The sequence below is a fragment of the Fringilla coelebs genome, assembly GCF_963513975.1.
Source record: "Fringilla coelebs genome assembly, chromosome: Z".
NCBI lineage: Eukaryota > Metazoa > Chordata > Aves > Passeriformes > Fringillidae > Fringilla > Fringilla coelebs.
In genome coordinates this window covers 69,372,308-69,386,952 of record NC_140031.1, presented here as the reverse complement: position 1 = coordinate 69,386,952, position 14,645 = coordinate 69,372,308, and the positions used below count along the sequence as shown (strand labels likewise).

General features: G+C 37.5%; 1 protein-coding gene across 4 annotated transcripts in view; it reads right to left on the bottom strand.

The window, feature by feature from the left end:
- The window catches only part of FER (FER tyrosine kinase), a 145,730-nt gene that overhangs the window by 112,211 nt on the left and 18,874 nt on the right, over window positions 1-14,645 (bottom strand). For all 4 annotated transcript variants that reach the window (XM_084225824.1, XM_084225827.1, XM_084225826.1 and 1 more), the window contains exons 5-7: window positions 6,204-6,387; window positions 3,179-3,316; window positions 2,224-2,343 (exon numbers count right to left, since the gene is read on the bottom strand). In XM_084225824.1, the coding sequence (XP_084081950.1) occupies window positions 2,224-2,343; window positions 3,179-3,316; window positions 6,204-6,387 (442 nt within the window). The remainder of the gene's footprint in view (window positions 1-2,223; window positions 2,344-3,178; window positions 3,317-6,203; window positions 6,388-14,645) is intronic.

The window sequence follows — 14,645 nt, the reverse complement described above, 5'->3', positions numbered from 1 at the left end:
AAAAGATCGCTCTGAACAGAAGTAGAACAGAAATTTACATTATCATAGGCAGAAAGGAACAGATTGCTCCTCTTCTCTTCCAAAACAAAAGCTTTAGAACCATAAAATGAAAAAAAATAAGAGCAGGTTCACAAAATAGGAAGTTGATTTCTGGAATTCCTTGACCAAAAATTCTATGGACAACAGATACTTTTACACACTGAACCTGACTGAAAAAGATCACAGAAGAAAAGTACTTCCAAGGATATTATAAACTACCTCCATGGCCATTAAAGACTTTTATCTCAAAATATTTCAGAGGTGAAAATTATGGGAGGCTGAGAAAATAGCATTATATGATCATCCCGATTTTGTTCTCCTCTCAAGACTTTTTCCCTGTTGTCTAACACGCGAATGAAGAAAGTTGAGTGTCTGCCTTTGGTGTGACCTAATATGGTTTAACTGTTTTTCTGAGAACTCTAAATCTATACCAGAAAGTGAACACCTTAAAGACATCAACACTTAAAAGGGCTACATGATTTGTGTTGAAGAAATAATGCCACACCATAAAATTTCTCCAATTTGCAAAATCATGACAAATGGATGAACGGTTTGCAAGAGAACACTATGAAAATTGTACTGAAAATATACACACACATATATATATGTAGGTAAATATATAGACATACATTTATAAAAATATATATTTCATCAGAAATGTTTATTAGAAAAGCAAGATTTCATCTTTTTTATTTAGATAGGCTGCTGTCTTATTTCTAAACAGTTGGATGCAAAAGGCAAGCCAAAGGCAGAATCTTTGAAAAATTTTAATATTCCATTTAAAAGGGAGGTTCAGTATCCATATATTTCTTGCTACTGTGCTGAATACATCAGGATGCACAACATCTCAGAGTTTAGGCAGGAATAATCTCAATATAGTAATGATGTAGAATATATTAAAAAGAGAAGAATGTTAAAAGGAATTGGGGGGGCTTAATTATCATGGGATCTTTTCGTAAGATAAAGCTGCTTCATGACTAAGTAGGCAGATACTTAATATTAAAAAAAAATTTCAGTACTTATCAAGGAAATAGATTTACAGAAAGTAATCAAATTATACAGAAAAAAAGAGAGAATGATTAACAGCCTTAAAAAGAAATTAATAAAATCCCGAGTTTCTGTCATGTTGAGAAAACACAGGGATGAGTAACCTGCAGAAGACATTGCTATATGTTTACATTTGAAGATACTTCACACTCATTTTGGTTTTCAGAAAAGCCTACAAGAAATAAGGATCATAGTTTGATTAAGGAAGTGAAATTAAAGAAAAGAAAACTAAATGTAAAAATTCCCACAATATATAATTGATGCCTTTTTTGCATCAATTATACTTTCTAAGGGGAAAATATTTCAAGTAAGTCTCACATGAACTGAAATACAGTAGACACAGCAAAAACATCAACTGATGAAATTCTGAATTTCCCATTTTTAATGCATGATTAACAGTTGCAATCTCACAGGTGACCACACAGGATCATTTTATGTCAAAAGTTGAGGCTGATAATATATAAATGTAATACTCTCAGCAGTCGATTCATTCCCCACAACAAATGATTAAAGGTGAATTTGGTAAAAGTAACGAAAATATTTAACTAGGCAATATATTAACAAAACACAGAGAGGTAGTTAATGCCCCTGAATAGCTAAAAACTCTGTGAAACACTATACAACAGCTATGTGTGTGTTACTAAGTTAATGTACTCTAAAGGTCACAATAATGAATAACAATCTCCTTTAGAAAACAAAAGCAAACACTTAAAAAACAAATAAATTTATTCATGAAAATTTTCTACACGATGATTTAAATCACTAACCACATAACTCTACTCAGTGGTTCCATTAAAATATTTTGCTATTTTTCCTAGGGTAGTGAATGTGGAAACACTTTTGGGAAAATAAACCAGCACCTTCCCAAGGAGGACTCATCATAGATTTGGGGCATTTTATTAACTGCCTCAGAGAATTACATACTTTGAAAATAAGGACAAGTTTTCGAGGAGACTAAGGAGAAGGATTTTGTGCAAAGACCAGTACAACCAGCATGGGAAAGAGTCTGTGGCCTGAAAATACTACACTTGGAAAATGGATTGGAAAGATGGAGACACAGCCATGCAAGGATCTAAGTGAGCATAGATATAACACAGAAGAGCATTTCCAAAGGATGAAAGATTTGTACAGACTTACATGACTTGCAAACTTTCTGCTGTTAAATTATTCCACATGATCTCATTAGCTTGAAGGTTTTCATTTTCTTCTAGTAAAGACGTATCAAACTCTATTTCTTGTTCAACAACTTCTGATGACCTAATTTAGTAAATAATTGTAATTATTTAAAAAACAACATGTATCTTTCAGTAGATCATGGAGCAAATCATTAGGTTTTGAAATATTTCATTAACTAGATAATAGTTAAAATTATATATGAAATAAGGATAGATAGCAATTGGATACATATTCTTTTTCCTATTAAAAAAACTTAATTCTAAAATCTCATGAGATAACATGCACTGCAGTTCTTTGAATGAAGCTCACAGCAAAATCAAGGTTCTCAAAGACTACCAATGTGAAGAGGTGCCTGTTATCTGCTTCATCACAAACCTGCTCTTGACGACCACCAATTCACACATAACCATAACAAAAAGATAATGAAAGAAGTCTTAAAGCTATTTTTTCATACAGTAAAACAGAGTAATAGTTCAATAAATGGAAAATATACTTTTTAATACATGCAGAGCATGCGTTATCTGCATGCTCTGAAGTCTCAACCCGCAATAACTGCAGTCAAGTGTATCTAGAGTTGACTTTAAACTAGAACAAGTTTAGCCCAGAATACAAATTGCATCCAAATAAACAGCAAACTGGCTCACACTGAGTCTAGACTGCAATGTGTAGTCTGCTGTCAGTATCAAAGTCCTGGCGATTCTCATGTAATTGGAAATTTGTTTTTCTAGAACCAGCCAAACAGACTGCTCAGCCAGCTTTCTGTATGCGGAAAGTAAAACAATTCTCAAATTAGGATGAAGTTTTACAAGAAACAAGGTAAAAGGTACCAAACAGAAGCAAATTCCTCTGAGCACTTAAGCAGTTGCAGTTAAATGCAGCGTTTTCTCCAGAAGAAACACAGGGTGAAAATGCTTACCTGTGAGTATCAATGAAGTCATTGTACTCAGAGTTAGGGTCTATCTGTTCCACTGACGTCTGGATCTCTTTATGGACATTCACAATCTCTTCTGTTACAAGGCTGGTGATCTCGCTATACTCATCCAAGATCCCTTTCCTAGAAAGGAAAAAAGAGTCTGGTGTATAATATGGCACTGAAGGCATAAATGGCATTGAAGATGCTTCAAATTTTCAATTTGCTGTTTTGAAAAAGTCGTGTTCCAGCTGGCTAAAAAGGGAAAAGTATGACAATATATTATTCAAAGAAACAGTGCATCACCTGAGGACTTTCCTATGCAGGCTTAAGCTGGCTAGAGTCTCTAAAGATCATGCTCCTTCTGTTGATTTCAGTGCACCAGCACACAGCATAGATAAACTAAAAACTGGAGTGATTACAAAGAAAAGGAATGTATAGAGTTCAGTGATGGTTCTCTTCTTCACACAGGACTTGCCACGCCTGTCATAACCTACACTGAAAGTGAGAAATGACCGCTCACATTAAAATTTCAAAGGTTTTTTAAGCGTCAACGAACACAACAAACGACTGAATCAGGAAAAAGGGCAGCGCTGGGAGCATCACCAACTGCCAGAGGCTCATCCTCAAAATGCCTGCTCCACCTTTTATACCCCTGGAGGACGCATCAGCCAACCCTGGCCCCTCCCAAAGTCTGTCTGTCAACTCTTCTTCACCATCTATGGGTGGAGACGGCTTTCCTGTAACCTGCCTGGAGGTCAGGTGTTGCCATGCCATGCCCCCTAGCAACAAGCTTTTCCCACTCCCAAAGGCACCATACAAGGGGCACAAGTACACACCTTCCCTCCACATGAAGTAACAACCAAGGCTGTCCAATGACAACAATACAAGGAGGAAAAGGGGACTATGGGGAGAACAGAGGGGTTCCAAACAAGCTACAATAACAAAACCATACATCAAGAAAACTTCTCTTAACATACACACAATATTAAAGCCAATCACCACATTACCCATTCATAACACTGAAGATTTTCATGTTTCATGACAAAATATATTCTGGCATAAGAAAAATGATTTACAGAAATGTGTGCATTTCCTTTCAACACTGGTTTTCCATCTTGTTCTAGTGTTTTTTTATATCTATTATTTGTAATTCAGACAAAAATAGGCATAAATCACAAGTAAGCATATATTTACAAGAGAAGAGAAAATTAACCAAGAATTTGCTGTGAGAAAGTACAAGCCACCCAACCTTGTCTTTACCTGCTTCCAACCAAGTGGAAAATGAATGGGAGAGGAAGAGGTGATATTCTGACACTACTCTTATAGCATCCAGTGACACACACTCAGAACACCCTTCTATTCTCCTTAACTTTTAGTTTTCCTTCATAATCTACCTGCATAATTATTTCCTATTTCATTTTTATCTCTGATAAATTTGCTAGTTTGCCAGAATCTGAAGCATGATGACCACTCAAAAAAAACTGATGAATTTTGGCTAGCCAAATATGCAGAGGAAAAAGTGTAAATGCATTTTTCCTGGATAAGATCTCAAGTTATATTTGCTCTGTAAAAAAGAATGGTGTAATAGGATTTTCTCAGTGCATTACTTCTGAGCAGAAAAGAGGCAAGAGAAGGCATTAAATCTTGTCTTTTCTGAGAATATCATGTGTGAAAAAGTTCCAGAAAATACTTCATGGAGTGTGATGAAAAGATAGGTAAACATCAACTATAGCAATGCCATATCTTAGAGAATCTATATCACTTACACTGACAAAAAAGAGAAAAAAAATCATCAGCAATATTAATCTATACTTCTTCAGGTCTAAAAAACTAATTCACCTGCAAAATTCGGGTTATTGAGGAAGTTTTGTTTCACAGAGGTTGTCACACTAAGCGCTACACCTAAAATCAGCAGCTCTATATGTGCACCAGAGTTATTATAATAGAATCATTTTCCAATACATTCAGAACTCACAAAAAAGTCTATGTAGTGACAAAAGTATTTTTTACAGGTTTTTACACCAGGAAGAGCAAAGATAAGTTTCAATAAGCTCTTGTTCCATCATAAATTTCCTCAATTATTATAGCTTGTGATTCTAAAACAATCACCTGAATTAGAGCACATACATTTAACTGTAGCGTTTTGCTGTGATCTTACATACCAAATTAAAAGGACCATACAGGGAGTACTACAAAGCTTTACTTCTATACCAGCACCTGAACCAAAAAAATTAAAATGTTACTGCACAGGGAAGCTAATGATGCCTGCACCATATAAAATGTGGAATCTCCAACTATCCCTCAGTTCCTGTGCACTGAAATCACAATGAATTCTGACTTCAGAATAGGCAAGAAAATGAACTAAAAAGAGTGTTTCACATCTAAATTAAGAACATTTTAAAAAAAAGGTAAACACCCCTTTTTTAAGCTAAGACAAACAGGCAGCATGGTGGTAACAAACAAGAAAGGAGGGCTGAAAGTCCTCAATATCTGTTCTCAGATATCATCACCTTGCATGTACTCTGTAATGATGTAAGAATGATCTTTTAGAACAGAGGTCATAGTATTTTTAAGGGAAGACTCCTTACAGTGAGGTCAAGTTTAAATAATCCTGTTAATCCTCCCATCCATACCATTAACTATGCATCTGATTGTGGCTCCTCCACAATCACTTTCAAGACAGTTCTGCAGTTTAAACTACATTTGTTACTGGTAGAATTTCATAATAATGATTACCAGAGAGGCAACAAACTTGCTATAGTCTATAAACTGAAGGAAAAATCATGAGCTCAAATATAGACACCACAGTCAATCTGTAAGAATTTATAGGGAGATGGTGTCTTGTTGGTAGGCTTAAGTGAGCGCTCACAACTGCGGTCTGCATCATTTGGATAACTATTTTCAACTGTAATCTCCTGATATATAAGTAAGTAATCACAGTTTCTTATTTTCAACTATTATTATAAATTAATTAGAATACTCCACATAAAAATTTTACAAGTTAGAAATACTTAAGAATACATCTTACAGGGCTTTAATCATTTCTTCTTGCATCTTCTGTAGTGAATCAAGTAACAGAGGAAGCGTAGTATCATAATATTGGTGCTGATGTAATTGTGCTCCTTTCAGTGCCAACACATACTGGTTATGCAACATATGAAGTTTCATAGTGGCTTTTTCACATCGATCTTTGGCTTTCTCTGTCTCCTTTCCTGAGAGAAAACAAAACAAAAATGCACATGGTGATTTAAAAAGTATACAGGCCTATAGATGACACACCTGGTAAATTTATGTCCGTTTTGCCCCTTTTTCTACAGTAATTTTTAAGGTACTTCTCTGAGGAAGGTAAAATCCAACCACTTCCAGATAATTAGTATGATCAAATGTCTCGGTTTTCTAATTAATGAACTTTGTAAGAAAAATGTTATTTTCTTTGAGCAGAAATGTAAGAATTCCTTATCTAGAAGTATATAAAAACCACAAGTTTAAAAATAATACAATATCAACAAGAAAGAAATCTCAGATGCATTACTATCTCAAAGCTTTTTTTTAATTTGCAAAATCCTATTTTTAGAAGAGAAAGAGATACCCTCCTATACTAGATGCACTAAAAATATATTATTTTTTGTATTCAAGCATTCTTATTGCTACCTATAATCCTAATAAAGCAATGATGCAGTCAGTCTACATATGAGCAGCTGAGCCCTGGTACTCCTGCTCAAAATGAGCAGCTTATCTCCTACACCTTAGCACTTCCCTATCACACTGATATCCTGATCTGGATTGGCTCTACAGCCTCAGCTTTGCACCAGTGAGACTGGAATTCTTCAAGTTCAAGCTGACAGGACTATCTGAGGGTTGAATCACAGAGCTACAAAGTATTTCCTGAGGTCACCTATTCAATTCTTTGCCACAGCAGCTGCACAGCTATGTGAGGTACATTATCAACACTTTTTCCACCATAAATCCAAAACACAGCCCCACAACAGCTACTGCTAAGAAAATCAACACTATTTCAGCCATAACCAGAGCACACATGTAAGCTTTTAATGACATTCTTGCTGTCTTCTTGATATTTACCAAGTATCTCATCACTTTATCAGGAACTAAGACCATTTTAAATTAATCTCATACCTGCAAATATCACGAGCAGAGTCACAAATACCTGCACAGATAAACATATGCTACCTAAAGCAATCTTATTCAGACCACTGCATTTCTTATAAACTTAAAATAATTTATGTAAGTAAAAACACGTCTACTACCCATCACAAAGTAGCTGAGAAAAAAGAAAATGTAAGCATTCATAGCTAAGTGGCAAAACAGCTGCTTGAAAGCAGACCTTGAAGAGCTGTGTCATATAAGGAATACACAAGGGACTGTGAACTCAAATAAATCAAAACAGAGCAACATTAAAGGCACACTAAAAAAAAGTTGATGGAAAACCAGTAACAAATCCTCTTTCATATACATTGGAGTTAGCAACCTTGTCAGAAAAAGTAAACAACAGTCACCATATAAAAGGAGCTGGTACAAGAAAAGATTTTTTTTCCTTCTGTGATCACTACCTCAGACCTTCAGAGATTTCCAGGATGAAATATTACTTCATGAAAGAGTCAATGAATCTCTTTTTTCTAAGCTGTCAGAAAAAGAGGTTGTTGAGAATAAATGAAATGAGAACAAATTATGAGGACTAGATGGTGCTTAGCTTTGAAACTTCAAAGGTACTTGAGAAAGTTTTAACTAAAATATTATGATTAGTTTATACAGGAGGAAGTAGGCACTCAATGAAGAGTCCTAGGAATATCAGCTGGACTCTGGTAGATGAGGTGATGAAGACAATGATGATGAAGAAGATGCTGTCTGAAAGTAGCAAACAGGGAAACCAAATGTGAAGAACTGGAATAAAAGCTGTCATAGTTTGACACTGGCCAAATGCCAGGCACCCACAAAAGCTGCTCGCCCACCCTCCCCTGCCACAGCTGGGCAGAGAAAATAATTTAATGAAGGCTCATGAGTTAAGGAAGGGGAGAAAACACTCCAAGGCAAAACAGGTTCAACTTAAAGGTATAAGGTGAATTTATTACTAACAAAATCAGGGGAGGATAATGAGAAGTCCAATAAACCCTTAAATACACCTTTCTCCCTCCAACCCCTCCCTCCTTCCCACCAACAGCACAGGGAGACAGGGCGTGGGGGTTTTTGGTCACTTTATCACTGAGATTTTCTTCCACTGCTCCAGGAGAGGAATCCTTCCCCTCTTCCCATGGGTCCCTTCCATGGGAGACAGCTCTCCATGAACTTCTCCTGTCTGGGTCCACTCTCATGAGCACCAGCCAAACCCCACCTGCTGCAGCATGAGCTCCCTCCATGGGCAGACACTCCTCCCCAAAACTGCTGTGGCATGGGTCCCTATTTCCATGGGGTGCATTCCTGCAAGGACAGGCTGCTCCAGGCTGGAAGCAAGGGCCCTCTCTCCACTGGGTCTCCCACTGGATCACAGCCTCCTCCAGGCATGCACCCACTCCAGCATGGGCACCTCCCCCAGGGGCTGCAGGTGGATCTCTGCATTCCCTGGGCACCCCCGGGCTGCAGGTGGATCTCTGCATTCCCTGGGCACCCACGGGCTGCAGGTGGATCTCTGCATTCCCTGGGCACCCACGGGCTGCAGGTGGATCTCTGCATTCCCTGGGCACCCACGGGCTGCAGGTGGATCTCTGCATTCCCTGGGCACCCACGGGCTGCAGGTGGATCTCTGCATTCCCTGGGCACCCCCGGGCTGCAGGTGGATCTCTGCATTCCCTGGGCACCCACGGGCTGCAGGTGGATCTCTGCATTCCCTGGGCACCCACAGGCTGCAGGGACACGGCTGCTCCACCATGGTCTGCACCACAGCCTGCAGAGGAATCTCGGCTCCGGTGCCTGGAGCCTTCCTCCCCCTCCTTCTCCACTGACCTTGGTGTCTCCATGCTGTTTTCCCTCCTCGTTTTCTCTGAGTAGAAAAAAATTGTGTCCTCTTTGTTTTGATTTTCCTCTTAAATATGTAATCACAGAGGTGTTACCAGTCTCTCTCATTGGCCCAGCTTTGGTCAGCAGCATGTCCATCTTCACAGCCATCAGGGATTGGTGCTGCCAGACATGGTGGAAGCTTCTGGCAGCTTCTCACAGAAGCCACCTCTTTGGCCCCCCCCACTACCAAAAACCAGGCCATGCAACACCAACACAAAAACCTTGAGAGGTACTGATTAAAACAACAGTAAATTATAGAGTGAATATTTTGAGAGGCGCACATGGGTAAAGAACTATTCCAGTTTAGTAATCCAAATGCAAACAGAAATGAGATCTTGGGGCCAGTACAGCAAGATTGATGGAAATATAAACTCAGTGTTCAGCAGCTGCTGAACACAATGCTATTTAGCAAAGGAGTAGACTGGGTTGTTATGCTACTGATTAAATCCACTTAGAAGTATGCAATCTGTTGACCTCATGGGAATATATCTGACATGCAGAAGGTTTAGAAAAGGTATTACCATCAGAAAGGTAGGAAACAAGACAAACACAGAAAGAATTACAACAGTGAAGGGTCCTGAAGCACTAGGAGTCTGAGGAGGAACACGTAAGAACAGACACAGTTAACAGATCTGCACAACCTCTTTCAATGTAAAAACCGTACAGTTTATGGCATTATATGGAAAGAGTAAACCTTCTCCAATTAGCAAGCAGCTAACTATGTATTCTTTCGGTAAAAGTTATCATAAGCAAAAAAACCCCAAAACTTACATGGTTTAACAGTGAAGGGATAAGTGTATGCAAAAAAAAAAAAAAAAAAAAAGGGGGAAAAAATCCTGAAGAGCTACTAAGAACTAGGACAGCGCTTCTGACTTGGAACTCCCTAGGTAACAAATTACCATGAAGCCAAAGCACGTTTGTAGTCTCCTATGGCTCTCTAGACACTTGCTACTTCACACCACTGTCAGCTACATTTCAAACACAGATTAATAAAAATCACTTTAAAAGGATATTATGTCTTTCATTTAATTGAAAACAATCCAACTGCTGACCTGATTTTGTACATGGAAGGTACAGATTTCTTACATTACAATTTATCTGAGTTACTCTGTACAACAAAGACAAAGCACATCTCCAGAGCTGTCACCAGAGAAGAATTTTTCATGTAGGTATGAATGAAACAATCCACCTAAAAAATTTCTGTAGAACTGTTTTGAAGAGATAACATTCGCAAGGCTATCTTAAACTTTAGCCAGACATAGCAGGTTTTGTTTTTGGGAAACCATCTAAACTCACGTTTCATGAGGAAACCAATTTTTTTTATTTCCCTCCCAAAAAAGCCCACAGTATTTATTTCTAAATGAAATGTAGGCAATTTATAAGGGGAAAAATAATTCAACACATCAGAATAACAACCCAGAAGTTAAATACCCCCAAATATACATGTCTGACATCAGCGCAACAACATAACAGGATGGTAACATCCTATTTTCCCATCTGCCTTAGGAACTAAATTCATCCTGTATATACATTATTCCTGACCAAAAAACCTCAACTAATTTTAGAGCATCACACAAAAGTATCATACATACTTTTTTCTAAATACAGTAGGCTACAGAGTCAATCTGGTCATCTCCACAGTAAAAACACCTTAAGGTCTTTCTGGAGAAGGAAAGAAATGTGGAGCACAGGGAAATACTGGAAGGTGACTAAAGAGTTTGGAAGGGAAGGGAACAGGTCATGTACAGTTACAGGATGAAGACTGGATGAAAAAGGAGAGGACAAAGCTGTTGGAAGCCAAGGCTGAAATGTTTTGCTTGCCACTCCATAGTGAGACACACTGTTCAGGGAAGCCGGAAGAGTCAGGCAAGGTGGTAGCAGAGGCAAAAATGGTGCATGATTTCTTGGGTTGTTCTGTCTTTCGCTATTCCTACTCAAGCATGCCCTAGATCAAATAATCTAAAATTATCTCCATATGTCGTAGTTTAAGAGCTATGAGTTGTCTATGCATGTGTTTAAAATACCTTTCTTACCAGTTTTCAGCTTATGAAATATTAGCACATCTGAAATCATACTATGTACCATCAAGAATAGGCTTGTGACCTGTGAACTGCAACGAACCACCTTTGACAGCTAAACTAAACTGAAAATTTACACTAAAATTATCAAATCCCCATAACTCGCAATTTATTAATACTATATCTCTTTCAGAAACCTCAATAGCATCTAAACGATCTGATTTTCCCATCTGTTTTAAGGACTAAATACTTTTGCTACACATTATTCCTCAGCAGAACACCTCAACTAATTGTAACATAAATCAAATTATCATATTCACTCAACTTTAAAATAGAGCCTTGGATCTATATTTCATTCAGGGAACACAGTTACAGTATTATTTTCATATTGTAATTTATTTTTTAAAGTAGCAAAATGCAGTGAAGCAGCATACACAGTTGTTCTACATGTCAATTAGCATAGAGGAAAACATCCAATTTTCCTTATCTCTACAATGAATTTAATAAATAGATATAATTATAATTCTACTGCCCTCAGCTGTTGACAAAACTGTTTAATGTTAATAGAAACTGATGGGTATACAATATGTCACACAATAAACTGTACTATGAAGCTTGCAAAATTCAATTATGGAAGTTTTATATTTACAAAGAAAAGGCGGGCATTCTTTTTCACTCATTCTGGTGTCTTGTATTTCAATTTCTAATAGAAACTCATTTAAGATTTTACTGCATACAGTACAACACAGCCATCCAGGAAAAGAATGTTTTAATCTATTTTCAATTAAAAGGCAGATTTGTCAATCTGAAGTTTTTGCAGTCCTAATTACTACACTCTTGTGGCCTAATAATCACCTAGAATAAAAGAAAAAAGACTGGATGGGACAATAAACTGAGAAAAATTTCAGCACATAATGTCGACTTCATCTTTTTTTAAAATCAGCATCCATGTACAGTGCAAGTGCCTCAGGAAGCTGACCTTAAGGAAATAAACACTGCAGATAGAAAAAGTTTTCACACGTGTGTTGGCTTTAAAAGAAATAATTATGCCAGTGAGCTCAGGTTTTTCCCCTCTTTCCCAGGTTTTCCAGCTCCTTCCAGCTAGACTTTCAGCCATTCCGACGTGATGACAAAGTATTCACAAAATAAGCAACAGAGATCATTATAAAGGCTTAGCTCACAACAGACCAACTAAGTTTGTAGATTTATAACTCCTGGTATTGAAACATGACCCTTGGCTTCAGCACATGATGAACGCCATCCCATGCAGACACACCAATGCCACAATATTACACAAGGCCAGTTTTTGACAATTAATTTAATTTCTTTCCAAAAGGAGCCAATGACACATCTGATGTCACAATATATGGTTACATCCCTCCAACAGAAACACAGTGAGAAACCTTAAATATGCTAAAACTGTGGAAACAGACAAACAAAATGAAAAACAGGACAAGGTGACTATCTACACAACTAACAAGAAGGAAGAAAGTCTTCAAACATAAATAAAACTGTGGCGAACAATCCACAGAAACTGAGGACTAAAACATATGCCAGGAACATAGCCATCTCTTATAGTTCAGGGACTGCATTAGGAGGGCTTTAAACTAGTAATACACAGGATGGAGAGGGTGACCCACAGTCCTGAGGAAGGAGACTGCTAAGGAAAGGGCATGGTAAGATGGGAAGGGACCACAAAGAAAACAAAACAGGAGGTGCAGGTGGGCAAGAAGGTCCCTGCAAAGCACCAATGTAAGAAGTCCCACAAATCCTTTCCAGGACCTCAACATGCTGGGATGACATGCCCGTGTATTCCTGCATGCAGTGTGGGTGATAAACGTGGCGAGTTGGGTGTCTGTGTGCAGCCAGGATGTGTGCACCTAGGACCAGGATGTTGTCAGGATCACGGAGGCAGGACTGGAGCTATGCAATGGAGAGCTCAGACTCCTGCGGAAAAGCAGTCCAGGAAGTCAAGGAGAGAGTTTTTGCTCTTTACTTTACGTGAGAGAGCAGCTGGAGTGCATGGACCACTGCCTGAGGATGGACGAGGAGTGACAAAGAAGGAGCAACCTTAAAGGTTAGAATTAAGGAGGGAAGAGGTGAGGTCCCACAGAACACTAAGCAGCTTGGCTCCAGAGTTGCTGCAATTTTCTGGATTAAAATCTTGCTAAGTATCACAGTATTTGATTTCAGAAAATTTTTAAATGGAAAAAGAGATAATCAGAGTTTTTGCTATTTTTCTTTTTTTGTTTTTAAGGAAGTAACAATCCTCCCCTGAATAAGTATGGAAATCTTGAGCATGTAATAATTTTGAAGACAGAAAAACCTTTTCTTCTTCAGTTTGATTTAGAAACTTTTATTTTTGTAAATACCAGCACTAAACTATAAAGCTGTCAATGCATATAGTGATCTACAATGCATTTCCCATTGTTTACGACTGCAGTTTTTCAATAATTTTCCAGAACTGCATTTCTTTCCATCTACACATTTTTTCAGCATTTTCAACAACATACGCCATTTCTGAGTATTTTGCTGTCTTTGCATTTGTTAATCAATACCAAAACTCCAATACACTTCTTTATTTATTCAACTTCCTTATTTATTTCAACTTTGGAGGTACACCTTTTCACAGAGCATTATTTAGTTGTGCCTGAAAAAGAACACTCTATTACATTATTTGCTTACATTATGGTACTGAACACACTGAACACATTCTTTACACTCATGAATGAGATGGTCATGGCTTTCAAATAGCTCTTTTTCTAGAAACTTTTTTTTTTAATACAATAAAATATTTTTACATTAGAGTATCATAAAACTTGACTCAGCTGCTCCACAAACTGAAACTGGAACAAATATTAGTGGGACACGGTCTTTACCTCAATTGAATTTTAGGATGGACTAAGCACTTAAATTACAGCAAGTAATTTAAAAGCCTAGATATAATGGGGAAAAAAAGACTACTTTTATACATCAAACCAATGTAACTATGTATATTTATGTCGATTCCCAATACAGTACATTACACAACTTACACTTAGTTCTTGCAAAAAAAAATAATTGCACTCTGCTTTTGCAGGTAACATTCTAACTCCTCCAGTTCCATTCCTTCATAGTTTGTTCTATTTCCCAGATTTTCATTGTGCAATAGGAAAGACACAGGTTGTAGAACTTGCTCTGTAAATGATTATATTTCCCCACTTAACTGATTTCAGAACCTTCCTGACCCAAATAATCTCCTTAAATTCCATATTTCATACTATAATGCTCAAAACATCTAAATACCATAGGTGATTATGAAAATCACTTCCTCATACAATAGTTCTTATTGATCCAAAAAAAACCACCAGTGACATGACTTTTGAATCATCTCCCATACTGAGCCTGGCTTCACTTCCCTAAAGGCTAGGATATTCCAGTTGGAAGGGACCTACAAGGATCAC